Source organism: Geotrypetes seraphini, chromosome 13, assembly GCF_902459505.1.
Source record: "Geotrypetes seraphini chromosome 13, aGeoSer1.1, whole genome shotgun sequence".
NCBI lineage: Eukaryota > Metazoa > Chordata > Amphibia > Gymnophiona > Dermophiidae > Geotrypetes > Geotrypetes seraphini.
In genome coordinates this window covers 1,802,747-1,819,976 of record NC_047096.1, presented here as the reverse complement: position 1 = coordinate 1,819,976, position 17,230 = coordinate 1,802,747, and the positions used below count along the sequence as shown (strand labels likewise).

Here is a 17,230-nt window from a genome sequence, read left to right as displayed (position 1 = left end):
TTAACGATCTTTTGGGCTGATAAGTGGTCATCTTACTCTTGAAAAATGCTGGAATATTGATGACAGATCATCATAATCTTATATTGTACTATAAATGCCACAGGCACTCAGTGCAGTTGTTGAAGACAATAGCCTATGGACTTCTCTTTTAGAAAATTATCCAAACTTTTTTTAAACCCTGCTAAGCTATTTCACCACATTCTCCAGCAATGAATTCCAGAGTTTAATTATACATTGTGTGAAGAAATATTTTCTCCGCTTTGTTTTAAATCTACTACTTAGCAGCTTCATCGCATGCCCCCTAGTCGTAGTGTTTTTGGAAAGAGTGAACAAGCAATTCACATCTACCCTTTCCACTCCACTCAGTATTTTATAGACCTCTATCATATCTCCCCTAAGCCTTCTCTTCTCCAAGCCGCTTTAGCCTCTCCTCATAGGGAAGTCATCCCATCCCTTTTATCATTTTTGTCTCCTTTTTCTGTACCTTTTCTAATTCCACTATATCATTTTTGAGAAATTGTGACCAGAACTGCACACAGTATTCAAGGTATAGCCGTACCATAGAGCGATACAAGGGCATGATAACATTTTCATCTTTGTTTTCCATTCCTTTCCTGATCATACCTGGTGCCCAAATTTGGACGTGGGAATCAGCATTATGTGCATTTAGCCCAGAGCACCATTTATAGAATAGCTTTGGGTGCTATTTCCTGAATCTGCTTCCGAAGGTTAACTTCAGTTTGATCGGAGTGTGTGGATTTATCCTCAGTAAATCATTGATGAAAACAGGTTTAGCATTTTCAAACATTGAGTATTTCCAGAACAGCCATAAGTTAGAAATACAGATAACATTGAAATACAGTACATTGAAATATTGACCCATGAAACTTTGCACTTGAAGTTAAACAAAAGATCATTTTGAATGTCTTGACCCGTGACTGGCAAGAGACTATAAGGCTAGATGCCAGGTGCAGATGGCTCCAGTATAGAGGTTCCAAAATGGGCAAGTTGCTGCTATTTGCAGGTAAGACAGATGGTAAAACGCCACTTGTGTACAGGTTTCAGTAATATGGTCCTTATTTTTTAATTACTCTTATGATCAGAAAGTGAAACTGCACCTAACAATGGATTTCTCTCTCTGCTTGCTCCAGAAATTGAAAGCTTAGTTGGAGGGTGCTGGTCACTGAGGTGGGGGCTGAAAATTGTTTTAAATTGAAATATTTGCCTAGAAATAACTAGGTATTGACACAGAAGGGAGCCTATGAACAGGGTGGTCAGTGTGCATGGATGAACACCTGTCTGGGTTACTAGCAGTGACTATTGGAGCAATCTATTCCCTGGCACCATCATTTGGACCTGGGCAGGAATTGTGCTTAAGTTTGAAGCTTGGCTTCCTGATTGGATGCCCTTGGAATTGTCGTCTCCTATGTGCAGTTTGCAAAATCCACTCTCTAGCTGTGGAAACACTGGCATTTGCCCTCACAGAGACCTTTTTTTCCAAATGTGTGTTTGCTGAAACTGCTGTTCCCCCTGTGTGGGCTGCCAAGTACACAATTTTCCTACAAACTTTGGCTTTACGTGAACCCCAAAGCAGGCATGACATGAGAGAGAAATCAGCAGTTTTCAGAGTGCCGGAGGACCACTTCAATCTGCCTCTCTTCTCTTTCTTTTCAAGGTCTGGTGCTGTTGCTGTATGTACAGCCGGGTAAGTATTAAAATGTCTTCATTTCACCATTGCACTTTTCCCTTGAACATCATTCAAAAGCTGACATATCATTTGAAAAGGAGAAGACAAGGTTTGTAGAAAGTTGCATAACTCCAGTCTTCCTCCCAATATCCCTTTTTAATATCATTGTTTTAGGAATTCTAAATGCGTCAGAAGTCACCCGTATTAAGTTAGCGCCATTTTAAAGTTTACACGGTTAACGGCGTATAACTGCTAGCGGGGATGTGGACGTGCACCAATGGGCTTAACTACATGTTATGTGCTTTACACTGGCACTTAAACAGTTGTGCCTAAATTTTGAGGCACCAATTTCAGTTTACTGGTATAGAACAAACGAACCCCACCCCCTTTACTAAACCGCGATAGCGGTTATTAGCGCAGGGAGCCATGCTGAATGCTCCACGCTGCTCCCAACACTCATAGGAACCAGTTTAGTAAAATGGGGGATAAGATATTAAAAAAACAGGACAAAATGGACTGCTAATAGAAATAATATGAAAACTAATGATACTGAATTCATTTTGGATTGTTAATTTATCCCCCCTCCCTTTGAGTACGGTTTTTAGCACCTAGGAATTCTATGAGCATTGGAGCTGTTACTGCCGTAGCCGGTGCTAAAATCCACGGTTTTCTAAAAGAGGTGGTTAATGCCATGCAGAACTCAATTGTTTTTAATTAGTTAAATTGACCTCGCCATTAAAAACACATAATTCTAATGATCAATGATATCCACGCTGCTCCTAGGGTAGCAATGCCTAAGTCAAAGTGTCCTCTAATGCCGAATGACATCTACCTAAAAAGTAGGCGAGGTTAGGAGCGGAGAATAGGCGCGGTTGACTTAGGCGTCTGAGGCAGGCGCCAGGAAGTTAAGCCAGTTAAAGCCTAAGTCCGCTTGATTCCATAAACGGCGCCTAGGGCGTGCAGCGGTGCCATTTATAGTGTATGTTGTGTCTAGGAATAATTAAGGTGCCTCTTTTCCCATCCAGACATTTTCATGTCCCATTTTGGCACTGTTATGTTGCAGTGCTCTGCGTGTGGCATTGTCCCTAAAAGGCTAGACTCAGTGTATGACACCAAAAAGGGATGCTGAAAAAAATGAGCCCTGAATGGTATTCTGTAAAGGGCTCCTGGGACAACACTGCGTAACACCTTTGGGCACGAAGATCTACAGCTGTAATTCCTGCCAGGCAAATTAGGCATAGATCCCTCTATTTCTAATGCCCCTGACCCGTCCATGTCCCCTCCCCCCCCCCCCCCGCAAACAGCACGGAAATAGCGCATAACATTAGGCTCCAAATAGAGAATTCCCTAGGATATGTCTAAGTGTTGACTCAGCACCTAAAAGAAAGATAACCCTTCGTAGGTCTGCACCAAATATCACCGGGGCTGGTTTAAAAGCTATTAGCACATCTGACACAGTAATAGATTAGTCACTAACAGAAGAGAATGGCAAAAACAATTCACAGCTGTTTTCTGCAGCTTGGTGGGGCCAGGAATGACTAGTGATCAGAGCAACAGGCAAACCTGGGTTCAAATCCCACCTCTTCCACTCATGTTCTTTGTGATCTTGGGCAAATTATTGCACCCTTCCTTGTCCCAGATACCCCCTTAGACTGATAGCTGTGTGGGAGAGGGTCTTAATGTATCTGAAAAATGTTGGAAACTGCTCAGAGCTACAACTGAAAATGTGATGTAGAAATAAGTATAACTATTTCTTTGCTTTCCGTGTGATCCTCAGGCTCTTCCTTCAAGCTGGTGTGCTACTTCACTAACTGGGCACAGTATTACCCAGGAGTGGCACGGTTTATGCCCGATAATGTGGACCCATGCCTGTGCACTCACCTGATCTATGCCTTTGCCACCATGACAAATAATCAGATTGCCACCTTCGAATGGAATGATGCAACGCTCTATGGCTCTTTCAATGCCCTGAAGCAGCAGTGAGTTCCAAGCTTGTCTCTGCTCCCTTCTTCAGTGTGCGGCACTGCCTTCTAATCTCACTCCATTCTCTTGCTTGCCAGGTTCCTCTCCTGAAAGTCTGACACAATGCCAAGCTCTCTCTTGCTTCTGTCTTACTTAACATTTACTGGCTAGATCTAGGGATTGATCTGGGACGTGAACAAGTGCTTTGAGATCCCCTGTTGACTGGTTACTCTTTTTATGATTCTGCATGAAGTCCCCATGAATGGCATTTCATTAAATACTGAAACCCTAACCCCACCTGCTCAGCAGTCACAAAGGCGCCGATTCTATAAAGGACGCCTAGGCGTTGGAGCTTTTACTGCAATGGCTGGCGATAAAAACCCTAATGTGGCTTGATGAAAGGGGGCCTTAATAGCCTCAATAATTGGGGAAAAAAAAATGTAATTAGGTGATAGGCACCTTTCTGATTCTGTAAAAGAAATCCTTTTGATAACATGTCCAGGGGTCCAGAAGAATTTTCAAAACCCAGCACTTTGTCCGGGTTTTGAAAAGCCTCCTCTAAATTGCGTCGGGCAGGCAGCGGGGGTGGGGCGAGGGTGGGGGATGGGTGGAACTAGGTGGACCTGGGGGCGGGGGTCTATCCCATAGCACTTAGCAGCGCCTAACGCCTAAGTGGGCAGAGCGTGATCTAGGCGCCTCTAAGCACGATTCTCCAACAACTTAGGCACCTGAAATGTAGGCTTTTAAAACCCTCGCCTACGTTTCAAAGGCACCCAAGAGTGACTGAAACGCGGCCCCAAAGTGTCACCCAATGAGAGGCTGATGAATAGCTGGGGTTAGTTTATACAGCAAATGAGTTCAGACCTGGGCCAATTTTCTTTTCCCTCCCTGTCCCCTAAAAAGACATTTTTTAAGACTGAAAACAGTATCCGTGGGGTCAGTATCATTAGTTTGGGGCCCAATATCTCGGTAATCCAACTCTAGTATGAGGGAGGTAACAGCTGTGTTGGAAAGCTGCTGTTTCTACTGGTCTTGGCCTAACTTCCTGTGTTTCTCTACAGTAACAGTGAACTGAAAACCCTTCTATCTGTTGGCGGCTGGAATTTTGGTACCTCAGGGTAAGGAGTGCTCAGTGATAATATATCTATAAATTATTGTACCCACAACTGGGGCTCAAATGTCAGCAATGACCTTCAGTTTCACTGAATGAATTGCTCCTGTCCAACTCTGTGAAGTTGGAAGTTACAGGGTCTTAAACAGTCTGCGGAGTCACCAAAACAACTAATGAAATAAACGAGAAATGTTCTCTCTCCTGGCCTTTTGCTGTGTTCGCCTTCATCACCTCACACTTAGACTACTGCAACTCGCTACTGAAGGGATACTTTTCATGTGTCTTGTAGTTTTCTTTCAATTGTGTTTGAAGCTGTAAAAAACCAGACCCTGTTTGTTTTTCCTTCTCTTGCTGATATACTACAAGTCCATTTTATGTTTGAGAGATGTGTTTTCTTATCCTGTTGTGAAGTGAATTCAATTGTCTTCATAGCTGTATTTGTAAGAAGCTTTAGATAAAAAAAAGTCTCTGCTAAGCAAAGCACCTTTAAACTTTGGCCTTTAGATAGTAAGATGCATGTTATTTCTTTAAAGTTCCATGTGATCTGTGTCCATATATGGTTTGTATTTACGTCATATGCTGACGACACTGACCCATGTAAAATGATATAAAAAGGGTTGTAGAGCTGACAATAAATTGGACATGTTTGGGAGATAATGGGCGTCTGTTATCTCTAAGATATTGTCCCCAGATGCATCTGACTTATCAATGACAGAGTGTGTGAGGCAGTAATTGGGACCAAATCCTTTTCAGCTACTCTCAGGCCTTCCGCTTAGCCATCTCGTTCCCCTCCAATCCGTCTAGAATTTGGCTGCACGACTCATATTCAGGGAGAGCCGCTTTACCCACGTTACCCTTCTCCTAAAATCACCTCATTAGCTTCCCATCCATTTCCGAATACAATTCAAACTCCTCTTACTGACCTACAAATGCACTCACTCAACTGCCCCTCACTATCTCACTTCACTTATCTCCCCCTGTGTTTCCCCCCCCCCCCCCCGAGAGCTCCACTCAGCTGGTAAGTCCCTCCTATCTGTGTCCGTCTCTTCAACTGCCAACTCCAGACTTTCTGCCTTGCTGCGCAGTATGCTTAGAACAAGCTGCCCGAGTCCCTATGGCAGGCTCCGTCTCTGGCAGTGTTCAAGGCCCATTTAAAAGCCCACCTCTTTGAGAGTGCTTTCGACTCCTAACTCCTCTCACCTTGGATTCTGCTTCCCCAACCCTATATGTCATGTCTGTCTGTCCAAGTTAGATTGCAAGCTCTTCTGATCAGGGACCGTCTATATATGTCAAAATGTACAGCGCTGCGTGATTAGCAATAGTAGTTCCTCAGATTCCATGTCATGTGAAACCTCTGTTTCTTTCTTTTTCAGATTTAACACCATGGTTTCTAGCCCACAGAACCGCCAGACCTTCATCACTTCTGTCATCAAGTTCCTGCGCCAGTACGGGTTTGATGGGCTGGACATCGACTGGGAATACCCCGGGGATTCTGACCGAGGCAGCCCTCCTCAAACACAGCAGCTTTTCAGCATCTTACTCCAGGTAAAAGCGAACACAGCTGATCAGGATATTTCCAGGTATTCGGTGCACGGGAGCAGACCATCGCCTGAGATGGCGTTGCATCAGATTTGCGTATTTTCCTGCAAGGTCTAAATGATTTATTTTTCATACTCCAGGAAATGTATGAAGCTTTTGTACAGGAAGCCAGAAAGAGTAATCGACCACGGTTGCTGATCTCAGCCGCTGTGTCTGCTGGCAAATCCACCATTGAAAAGGGCTACCAGATCCCACAGTTGTCCCAGTGAGTTTGAATTCTGACTCTTAACATTCAGCAAAATCCGATGGGTCATGAAAGAAAGTAGAAAAGGACTTCAACAAACTATCCTGCAAGAACACAAGGCATAAAATTAGTTCTGTTGCTGGTTCAATTTCTTTTTCTTTGTAGATGACCAGCAATGACTGGTAGTATGACATTTTAAAAAAATGTTTAGATGACATTGATTTAATGCAGTCAGGAAATGTACCAGCATATTTGGTAGAGGAGAATTACAGTAGTTGCAAGTGAGTAGCTGCTTCCTGGTAGTTTTGGTTGGACCATTATGTGGTGGGTTTCTCTTGTAGGAAAGTTTGGGTTATGGAAAAGGGTAGAGAACGGTGGAGTTTGGAGAAGAATGGGAGGGGAAAGATTGATGGGGAGCAGATATGTAAATGTTAGGTGATGTGCAGGAGTCTCTGTGGAGTGTCTGTTGGCAATTTGGAAATGGGTACTGGATGAAATGGCTCTGGTACGTTGAGAAAGGCAGAATCGATGGAGTGAGGGTTGGTTTAATGAGGAATTGAAAGTGAGGAGGTTGGAGTGGAGATGTGTGAAAATACGAGATGCTGTTGGCAGAGACAATGAGTATTACTTGAGATAGTGAAAGCTACATGAATTTTTTGCTTAAATTATTATGGAGGAAAGCAAGAATTTGAGAGGTTTGTTTGGAATGGTTTAATAAACTTTTGGATAAGAGAATTAGTTATGTTGGGGATGAGGCTAAATGGAGAAATTGAGTTTGTTGGTGTAGATTTACAATCAAGAGGGATGGATTGGGGTCAGGAAGGGGGGTTGAGTGAGGTGAAGGTGAAGTTTTGCTGTTGGACATATGCTCTGGAGATTTCAGAAGCAATTTTCAGATCATTAATGGTTCTCTGATGGAAAGTCTGGTCCCTCTTTGAGTTTTGGAGAAAGCTTCTTTGGACTTTTCGTTATTTTGGTGGCTCTCCCACCTTTTCTCTAAAATATTTGTGAACAAAATATGAAGACAAAGTGATTTACGGTCTCTTGTTTCTCCGCTCAAGGTATCTTGACCTCATCAATGTTATGACGTATGATCTGCGCGGCTCGTGGGAGGGATTCACGGGTGAGAATAGTCCCCTTTTCCAAGGCCCTGCTGATCAGGGGGATTACATCTACTTTAATGTGGTGAGTAACTGCTGTAAACAGCTTTCATCCAGGCCAGTTCTTTCTCAATTTAAGAAGTAGCATTTGGTTCATCAGCATTTGATCTCATGCAAAGACATTTCCCTGGCAACAGAGATGTCCCACTTCTGAATATCTGCCTTGATAGTACTTGCAGTAACCTGGCACGTACAGATTCTCCTATGTAAGGACATATACAGGATCCTTCTAATAAACCCTGACAATCACCTCAATTAAAACATTCGTATGCATACTTCCCGATTCCCTGCACTAGCCCGAGAACTTATTATGGGCTAAGTCAGTCTGTCCGCTCACAGGACAACAAAGGACCTGGTCTGGATGCCTTTTAACAAGATGAGCTTTATTCCTGAATAATTAATTCTTCGGCCCAGCTGAAAACAAGTCCTGATGTTGCACTAGGTGTAACATCAGCCTCAAGACAGCTGTAATAAAAGCAATCACACTGGCCCCTCTCATTGGGTGTCACGACTATAAATCTCCACGTTCCTTCTAGGACTATGCCATGAACTACTGGAAGGAAAATGGTTCAGCAGCGGAAAAGCTGATGGTGGGGTTCCCAGCCTATGGTCGTTCTTTCACACTCACCACCCCCTCAAACACAGGCTTGGGGGCTCCTACCACTGGACAAGGTCCCTCGGCCCCTTACACCCAGGAAGCTGGATTCATTGCCTATTTTGAGGTAAAGTAACAGTGCTAAAAACATGTATATCAGCATAGAAGAAGTGATTTTAGGAAAGACCTTGAGGTGTTAATGGCAGAATGCAGAGATTGAAAGGGGACATGTCCTGGGTGAGTCTTCCAGGTGGGCTTAAATTCCCATCAGCACTGACAGCAGTTTAAGAGGAATGCTTAAGGGGGGATGTTCTCACCTTTCTGACCTTTAAAACCAACTCCCCTTGGGACAAATATCGACTTTTGCAGGTTGCCTTCCTAATTCAACTCCTAGCTACCACTCACTGTAAGATACCTATGTCCACCCTATCAATCATTCTCTCTGCAAGAAACTCCCCAACCAAATCTGTCCCAATTAGATTGTAACCTCTTCTGAGAAGGGTCCGTATATTACATGTTAAATGTACAGCACTGTGTAGGCCTTTCAGCACTATAGAAATGATAAGTAGTAGTAATTAGCTCTTCTTATAAATGCAGGTTTAAATCCATCACATATTAGAGGAGATAGTATGCAATAATGAAAAGGCAAAGGGAGAAGAATGGCCAGTAGGAAGAAGGAAGTATTGATGCCCCTGTAGAAGACTCTGGTCAGACCTCATTTAGAATATTGTGTACTATTCTGGAGATGCACCTTCAAAAAGATATAAAAAGGATGGAGTCGGTCCAGAGGAAGGCTACTAAAATGGTGTGTGGTCTTCGTGATATGGCGTATGGGGACAGACTTAAAGATCTCAATCTGTATACTTTGGAGGAATGGCGGGAGAGGGGAGTTATGATAGAGACGTTTAAATACCTATGTGGCCTAAATGCACATCAGTCGAGTCTCTTTCATTTGAAAGGAAACTCTGCGATGAGAGGACATAGGATGAAGTTAAGAGGTGATGGGCTCCGGAGTAATCTAAGGAAATACTTTTTTACAGAAAGGGTGGTAGATGCGTGGAACAGTCTCCCAGAAGAGGTGGTGGAGACAGAGACTGTGTCTGAATTCAAGAGGGCCTGGGATCTCTTAGAAAGAGGAAGAGATAATGGTTACTGCGGATGGGCAGACTGGATGGGCCATTTGGCCTTTATCTGCCATCATGTTTCTGTGTTTTTAGAGGTGGCATGTGCAGGTTCATACACTGTGCATTAATCTGTCATTTATTCACAAATCCCCTAATTTGAATTTTCACATTTTTTAAATGGTGATTTCTGGTGTGTGTAGCACCATTTCTATAGAGATATAGATCTTTGATGGTGTTCTTTGTATTTTATGATAGACTCTGTGCTAACTGAGCTTTTTATAAAATACTGGCCTAGCTTTGCACACCTGATCCGTACACAACCTGTACAAAGCCAGGCTCTAGGTATAATTTAAAAAAAACCACACTCATAATCCTTTTCTGTTGCCTTCACCCTCCCAGATCTGTACTTTTTTGAAAGGGGGTGCCACAGTGGTGTGGAACAGTCCCCAAGAGGTCCCCTATGCCTACAAAGGAAGTGAGTGGATGGGCTACGATGACCTAAAAAGCTTCCACATCAAAGTAAGTCTATTTTTCTTGTTAAACCCCACCCCCCTCCTTTAAAGCAGTAACTTGTTCACCAAAGAAAGCAAAAGCCAGTTAGTTATCCTAGATATTTCTCCAGGAATTTTCAAATTTCGCTCATTTGCAGGAAATTGTGTATTTAGATATGAGGCCAGCCTTTGTATCACGAATCGCTACGCCCGCTCACAGAGCAAATTGCTACGTCTCACATAGTTATACAGGATATTTGTAAGAAGACAGCAGGCAATACACCAACCTTCTTATACACTCCTGAGGCAGGCCCTGTTGGGGCCGAAACACGGTCGTGTCGAGTCAAGTTATATCAATAAAAGACGTTTAAAGTTATCCCATAAAGCACGTTTTCTGTTCCCTTCACTGACAGAATGAGGTGCAAAGTTCTGCAGTGCTCAGCTAGCTGCTACCATTTTTTTCTTCTCATGAAAAAAAAAAAAAATTTAGGTGTTTATCTACCGCCTATCAAGGTTATCTAAGCGGTTTTACAATCAGGTGCGCAAGCATTTTCCCTGTCTGTCCTGGTGGGCTCACAATCTATCTAACGTACCTGGGGCTATGGAGGACTGAGTGACTTGGCCAGGGTCACAAGGAGCAGCGTGGGGTTTGAACCCACAATCCCAGGGTGCTTCTCTTCCACAGGCAGAGTGGCTGATGAAGAATAAATTTGGCGGTGCGATGGTTTGGGCTCTGCCTTTGGACGATTTCAATGGTACATTCTGCGGTGAAGGCAAATATCCTCTGGTGAACCTACTGAAGTCCACACTGGGAATCTCCTCTCCTAGTACGTAATCTGTTTTTATAAACCCCCCAAGTGCCCCATTACACCCGACTGAGAAAGCAAAGTGCGATTATACTGTTTGCAGGTTCCTGGACCTTACATTTGTGTTCTGTGACCATAACAGTTAATTTTAAGTTCTGTAAATGTTCTGATGATGACTTGGATAGAACATTATTATGAAAGGAATGATTTCCTAATATTATTGCTGTAAACATCTGTTTCACCATTCATTTAGAAACACTTTTGCTCAGAAGTGGAAGCTGATAATGACACTTCTGCCTTGGGAAGATTCTTCATTTATTTATTCAATTTTCTATACCATTCTCACAGGGGAGCTCAGGTACTCAAGCATTCTCTTCGACAAACAGCTAGAGGAGACCAGTGCAAAACACTGACGTTCCCTTTTCCTTCCAATCTCTGTAGACTGCAAATCTCCAGTCAATAAGGCATCTCCTGACACAGCAGCGGGTTCTATGCTGGCAAAGCAAATGGCTTCTACAACTGCATGAATGGAAACACCTACCACCAGCACTGCCAAACTGGCCTTGCTTTCGATACCAGGGAGCCAGCAGAGAAGGTCACTTTCCATCTAAAGTAGGAAGAATAAAAATGCTTGAACTTCAGAGTCCTCGTCTGTTTCACTCTCTAAGGTGCCAATAAAGATTCACTGTGGCACAATAGTGCAAATTTTCTAAACATTCATGATGATAGGGGATTGGGCCTTTTTATAGTTATACAACTCACAATCTATCTAATGTACCTGGGGCAGTGGAAAATTAAGTGACTTGCCCAAGGTCACAGGGAGCAGCATGGGGTTTGAACTAGTGCTGCCCAATTCATGATTCGAATCGATTTACCTATTCACTTCGGATGAATCGATTTGAATCGGTTCATTTTTTTAAAAAAAATCATCCTCCCGATTTGGGGTGACCAACCCTGAGAGTAAAAATGGAAAAAGGCATTGTGGATACTCCCCCCCACATCCTCTTCACAGCAGCAAATAACCATCTCTCTATTCACACCACAATCATTCAGGCTTTAGGACGAAGAAGAATTCAGTTTGGGAGAGCACTAGATATGGTGTATTTAAATTTTAGCAAAGCCTTTGACAGTGTTCCACACTGGTGTCTAATAAATAAACCGAATGCCCTCGGCACGGTCCCAAAGTAGTGTTACCATGTTTTCTGTTTTTGGAGGACTGTCCAGGTGTCCGGACATTTTCTTTTTTTAAATCCAGGAGTCTGTCCGGGCTTAGCTGGCTCTCCCGACTCCCCCATCTACCTCCTCCCTGGCCACTGCAATGAATCTTCAGGCATCTGATGGTAGCGGCAATGAAGAGAGCCTGCTGCCATTGGCCTGCCCCAGAAATCACCTCTCTGCAACAACTTCCTGTTCCCACGTAGGTGTAACACTGCAGAGAAAATGTTTCTGGGGCATGCCGATAGCAGAAGGACTACTTCCTTGTCGCTGCTGCCGGCTGCCCAAAGATTCAATGCAGCGACTGGGGAGGAAGTAGGCGTGGGGGGAGCGGGGAGTCGGGAGAGCCATACCCGACTGGGGTGGGAGGCTGGAGAGAGGTCAAGACCTTAGGAAACTCTGCACTTGGTTTATTCAGCAATGGGCGGCTTTCACTCTCCCCCAGAGCCTTGGAATGAGGTCTCTGGAGGCCAGGTAGGAAGCTTAAGCCTGGAGTTGCCTAACTAGATTATTTAAAGCTGACAGCTGAAAAAAAACAAAACAAAAATCAAAGCTTTGGTCTGTGATACAGCAGAGTATATAAGTACCTTCTAATCAGGTGACCTGAGTTTTTTTTTGTTTGTTTGTTTGTTTTTTTAACTTGCTGTTTATATTTGCACCTTTGGTATCAGTGTTATTCCTGTTATCTTGTTGAACCCTTTCTAATAAAAATTATTTTTAAAAAAACAACAAAAAAACATGGGGACAGGGGTAGAATGGTCTTAGAGGCAAGGGAAGGAAGGAGAGATAGGGATGAAGCTGGGACTGATAGGGTGATGAGATGCAGTGGAGGGGAGATGAGGGCCAAAAGGGTACAGAGGATGGGAAAGGGGACTAAGGAAATAAGTGAAAGGTGGAGAGGTGGGGCAAGGGTGGGACTGGGACCAGTGGGAGGCAGAGGCCAGGCAAGGCATTGTGGGAGTATGGGTGGGGCTAGTGCAGGGTCATGTGTCCTCTTTTTTGTCTTTGCAAATATGGAAACCCTGCCCCAAAGTGATGGAATAAGGAAATAGTTGAGTGGAAGGTGACAGAGGATAGTGGTCAATGGAGAACATTCTGAGGAAAGAGCTGTTACCAGTGGTGTGCCTCAAGGTTCAGTTCTTAGCAGGGCTGGATTAAAGGGTAGGCCCAGAAAATGTCCGATAAAGGCCCAAAAATGTCAGGGGGGCCCACCGGTGTTGTGCTATGACCAGGACCAGTGTCAAGGGAGGGCAATTGGGCTCCACGGTCCAAGCATCTCTTCCTCTTGTCAGACTATCTCCCTCCCTTCCCCTCACCTTCGCGGTGCTTTTCCAAACCAAAGTTTTCTCTCTCAGAGGGATCCTAATGTGGCAGCCGGTCTCACTAGTTGCTCTGATGCAATCTGGCGGAAACCAGAAGTTGCATCAGAGAAGCTTCGAGGTGCCCATGTCCAACTAGCGATAACGGCTGCCACGTCAGGGACCCTCTGAGAGAGAGAACTTTGGTTTTTTGGAAAGCCTTCATGAAGGTGAAGGGAAGGACATGGCCCAACAAGGGGAAGAGGTTGAGTGGTGCTTTAGTTTTATTGGGTGGAGAAAGAGGGGGGACAGATACTAGATGGAAGTGGAGGGGGGTGAGAGAGGGGCACAGATGCTGGAAGGAAGTGGGGAGGAGAGGAGAGGAGAGCAGATGCTGAATGGAAGTGGGAAGGAGAGAGAAAAAAGGGCACATGCTGGATTGGGGGAAGAAACATAGAAACATGATGGCAGATAAAGGCCAAATGGCCCATTCAGTCTGCCCATCCGCAGTAACCATTATCTCTTCCTCTCTCTAAGAGATCCCACTTGCCATTCCCAGGCTGTCTTAAAATCAGACAGTCTCTGTCTCCACCACCTCTTCTGGGAGACTGTTTCACGCATCTACCACCCTTTCTGTAAAAAAAGTATTTCCTTAGATTACTCCTGAGCCTATCACCTCTTAATTTCATCTTATGACTTCTCATTTCAAATGAAAGAGACTCGACTCATGCACATTTATGCCACGTAGGTATTTAAACGTCTCTATCATATCTCCCCTCTCCTGCCTTTCCTCCAAAGTATATAGATTGAGATCTTTAAGTCTGTCCCCATACGCTTTATGATGAAGACCACACATCATTTTAGTAGCCTTCCTCTGGACTGACTCCATCCTTTTTATATCTTTTTGAATGTACACAATATTCTAAATGAGGTCTCACCAGAGTCTTATACAGGGCCATCAATACCTCCTTTTTCCTACTGGCAGGACTGTACATGGAGGCCTCCCCTTAGCATCCCCTATACAATACACTCATATATCACCAGTCCCTATACATTACACTAAGATAAGATTAGCAGACGTCCAGCAGACTGGGCATCAAAATGGCAGATGATGTTTAATGTGAGTAAGAGCAAAGTGATGCATGTGGGAAAGAAGAACCTGAACTACAGCTATGTGATTCTGGGTTTTGTGTTAGGAGTCACTGTCCAGGAAAAGGATCTAGGTGTCATTGTTGAGGATACGTTGAAACCCTCATCTCAATGTGCGGCCGCAGCTAAGAAAGCAAATAGAATGTTAGGAATTATCAGGAAAGGAATGGAAAACAAAGACGCACTTATTTTGCTGGCACAAAGCAAGAAGACCCAAAATTCCACAGAAGAAGGAGCAATCCAAATGAAAACATGCTGTGGAGACTTGACTTTCCTTTATTTCTTCAAGATATCTTCGAACAATGGTAAAATAAGTTCACATAAAACATATAAAAGACTATCATGACCCGACAAGGGCTGTGTTTCGGCTGGCAAGCCTTTTTCAAGGGTCCAGTCGAACTCAAATTGTTGGTATAATGTCCAATCTCGAAGAGCAAAACGAGAGCTAACCTCTGATATGCAGCTTGACTAAAGGGGGTAAAATTTGGACAGCAAAAGGCTGAGTGTTAACTTGGCTCCTGTTTAAATATCCACCAGTGCCTGGTTAACTATGTGGGATTTTCATGCAAAAGGCTGGACATACCCTCTGCACTTAGGCCTAAATTCTCTATTACTGCGTTTAACTTAGGCGTGCTTTGGACGTCGGATATAATTGAATAATCACGGAGTTAAGGGTGTTAATTAATGTTAATTGGGTAATGAACGACACATAGACGTCCCTAGGTAGTACATAACGAACTAACGTCTATCGAAAGCATAGTCCCGTCTGCAGCTCTGGACGTGGGCGTTCCGTGGGCGTTCCGTGGGCGTGCCACGTGGGGACGCTGGATAGGCGCTACCTGGGCGAACCTGTGCGTCTAAATCTCGTGAATTATGTAGACGTAAGAAACCCTGGTCTAACTTGGATTTCAATGCCGTTTCAACTATCGTAATTGCGGCTCTTTGTTACACGCGAGGCAGACGTCCACTGTGTTTTTTCATCAATAATTCCAATAGTGAATTTCAATAGGTAGTTTTCATATTTTCTCTGTCCTAATAAATATAATGACACCATAACAATGGAACACATTATATTGCATGGATAACAAACCACATTTCAGCCCAAACCATAATATAATTTTCACATGGCTTTTACATCCCCCTTTTTTGTCTCAACAAACAGCAGTGCAATCGGCTCTCTTTTGAAAGCAAAGAAAAACCAGCACACATTATCAGCACTTAAAAAGAGAATAAACAGATACACACCTTAACATTCCAGCTTCCCTCATTGCAAAATGGAGGTGTTCAGTTGCACAAAACTGACCTCATTGTGACCTCATCAATCTGCATCTTCCAAAGTAATATGCCACAATTAAAAGATGTGGTGGGTGTTGAACCCACAACCTCTGGATGTTAGCAGCAAAGGCTGGGCTCCTAACCGATAGAGCTACAGCTGCTTGACTGAACTGTTTGTGCTTCATTAGGTATCATATCAGGATGAACTCAAATAAGTTTAAGCAAAGGAATGCCTAAAGATTTGGAACGTTTTCAAGTAGAAAACAAATATGAAATATGTATTAAAGAATTGCAGCACAAAGAACGCCTACACGGAACAGATTATTTACAGTCCTATATATGCATTAGTACAGTGCATAAAATGAAGATTAGCGTGTGAGAAAAACGGAGCTCCACCTCACATGCATTCAAGCACACTTGGGAATATGGGTTTGGGGCTCAGTGAAAGCAGCGCTTTTAACCATTGAGCTACCACTCTTTTGTCTCAGCCTACTATGACATTATAGCTAAACTCCTTTTCCCTTAGCACTTCACTAAGATATGATATGACAAGGGAACCAGAGGAATTGTAGCTGTGGGTCAGTGAGGAAAGGCACTCTCTACCAATCTTCCGGGCTTTGAGGGTTCAAATCCCAGCCTGTATTTTACTTGTGGCGTATCTGCCTTCCAGGTGCACTTTGATGATGCTTTCCACTTCTTATAGGAGTTGAATATAACATTTCTCCATTTAAACATGGCATACGTTGTTAGTTTTTATCGTGGTAAAGTATACATTTCTGAAATGGTGAAGAAACAATAAGCGGTATAAGCAAATCCAAACTGCTATAAGCACAAGAAAGCATTTGTAGCTCAACACGCTAATGTTCCTTTTCTGAGCTTTGCCATCTAAAACTCCCCGGTTCAACTCCCACCTTTGCTCATTTTAATAAGGTCCTAGTTTTTTCCTATTAGATCTTATAACATTTCCCTTTGCAGGCAAACCTATTTTCAACTTACCATGGCTCGGACATCCTACGCAGTGATGAGAGAAACCTTTCCTCTGACAGCAAGATGACATTTGTGGATCGCCTGCTTAATGTGCTCTCATCACTGCGTAGGATGTCCGAGCCATGGTAAGTTGAAAATAGGTTTGCCTGCAAAGGGAAATGTTATAAGAGCTAACAGGAAAAAACTAGGACCTTATTAAAATGAGCAAAGGTGGGAGTCGAACCGGGGAGTTTCAGAGGTCAGAGCTCAGAAGAGGAGCATTAGCATGTTGAGCTACACATGCTTTCTTGTGCTTACAGCAGTTTGGATTTGCTTATACCGCTTATTGTTTCTTCACCATTTCAGAAATGTATACTTTACCACGATAAAAACTAACAAAGTATGCCATGTTTAAAAGGAGAAATGTTATATTCAACTCCTATAAGAAGTGGAAAGCATCATCAAAGTGCACCTGGAAGGCAGATACGCCACAAGTAAAATACAGGCTGGGATTTGAACCCTCAAAGCCCGGAAGATTGGTAGAGAGTGCCTTTCCTCACTGACCCACAGCTACAATGCCTCTGGCTCCCTTGTCATATCATATCTTA

General features: G+C 43.5%; 1 protein-coding gene across 3 annotated transcripts; it reads left to right on the top strand.

Annotated features, from left to right (window-relative positions):
- The first annotated feature begins 945 nt into the window (after nt 1-945).
- On the top strand, nt 946-11,333 carry LOC117347448 (acidic mammalian chitinase-like). 3 transcript variants are annotated; one of them, XM_033918414.1, is made up of 11 exons: nt 946-1,024; nt 1,676-1,705; nt 3,465-3,666; nt 4,711-4,767; nt 6,134-6,305; nt 6,440-6,564; nt 7,605-7,728; nt 8,240-8,425; nt 9,822-9,941; nt 10,599-10,740; nt 11,161-11,333. In XM_033918414.1, the coding sequence occupies exons 1-11, from the start codon at nt 1,000-1,002 to the stop codon at nt 11,244-11,246; spliced, it is 1,269 nt and encodes a 422-aa protein (XP_033774305.1). In that variant the 5' UTR covers nt 946-999; the 3' UTR covers nt 11,247-11,333. The 3 variants fall into 3 exon arrangements, with proteins under 3 accessions (XP_033774305.1, XP_033774306.1, XP_033774307.1); XM_033918415.1 differs by having other exon boundaries at nt 11,068-11,303; XM_033918416.1 differs by lacking the exon at nt 10,599-10,740 and having other exon boundaries at nt 11,068-11,303.
- The last annotated feature ends 5,897 nt before the right edge of the window (nt 11,334-17,230 follow it).

Bases quoted from the DNA above. Each gene is read 5' to 3' on its own strand.
- LOC117347448 (XM_033918414.1), top strand. From the start codon at position 1,000: ATGGGCAAGTTGCTGCTATTTGCAG. The intron at 1,025-1,675 runs GTAAGACAGATG...TTTCTTTTCAAG, and splicing joins CAAGTTGCTGCTATTTGCAG to GTCTGGTGCTGTTGCTGTAT. The intron at 4,768-6,133 runs GTAAGGAGTGCT...TTTCTTTTTCAG, and splicing joins TGGAATTTTGGTACCTCAGG to ATTTAACACCATGGTTTCTA.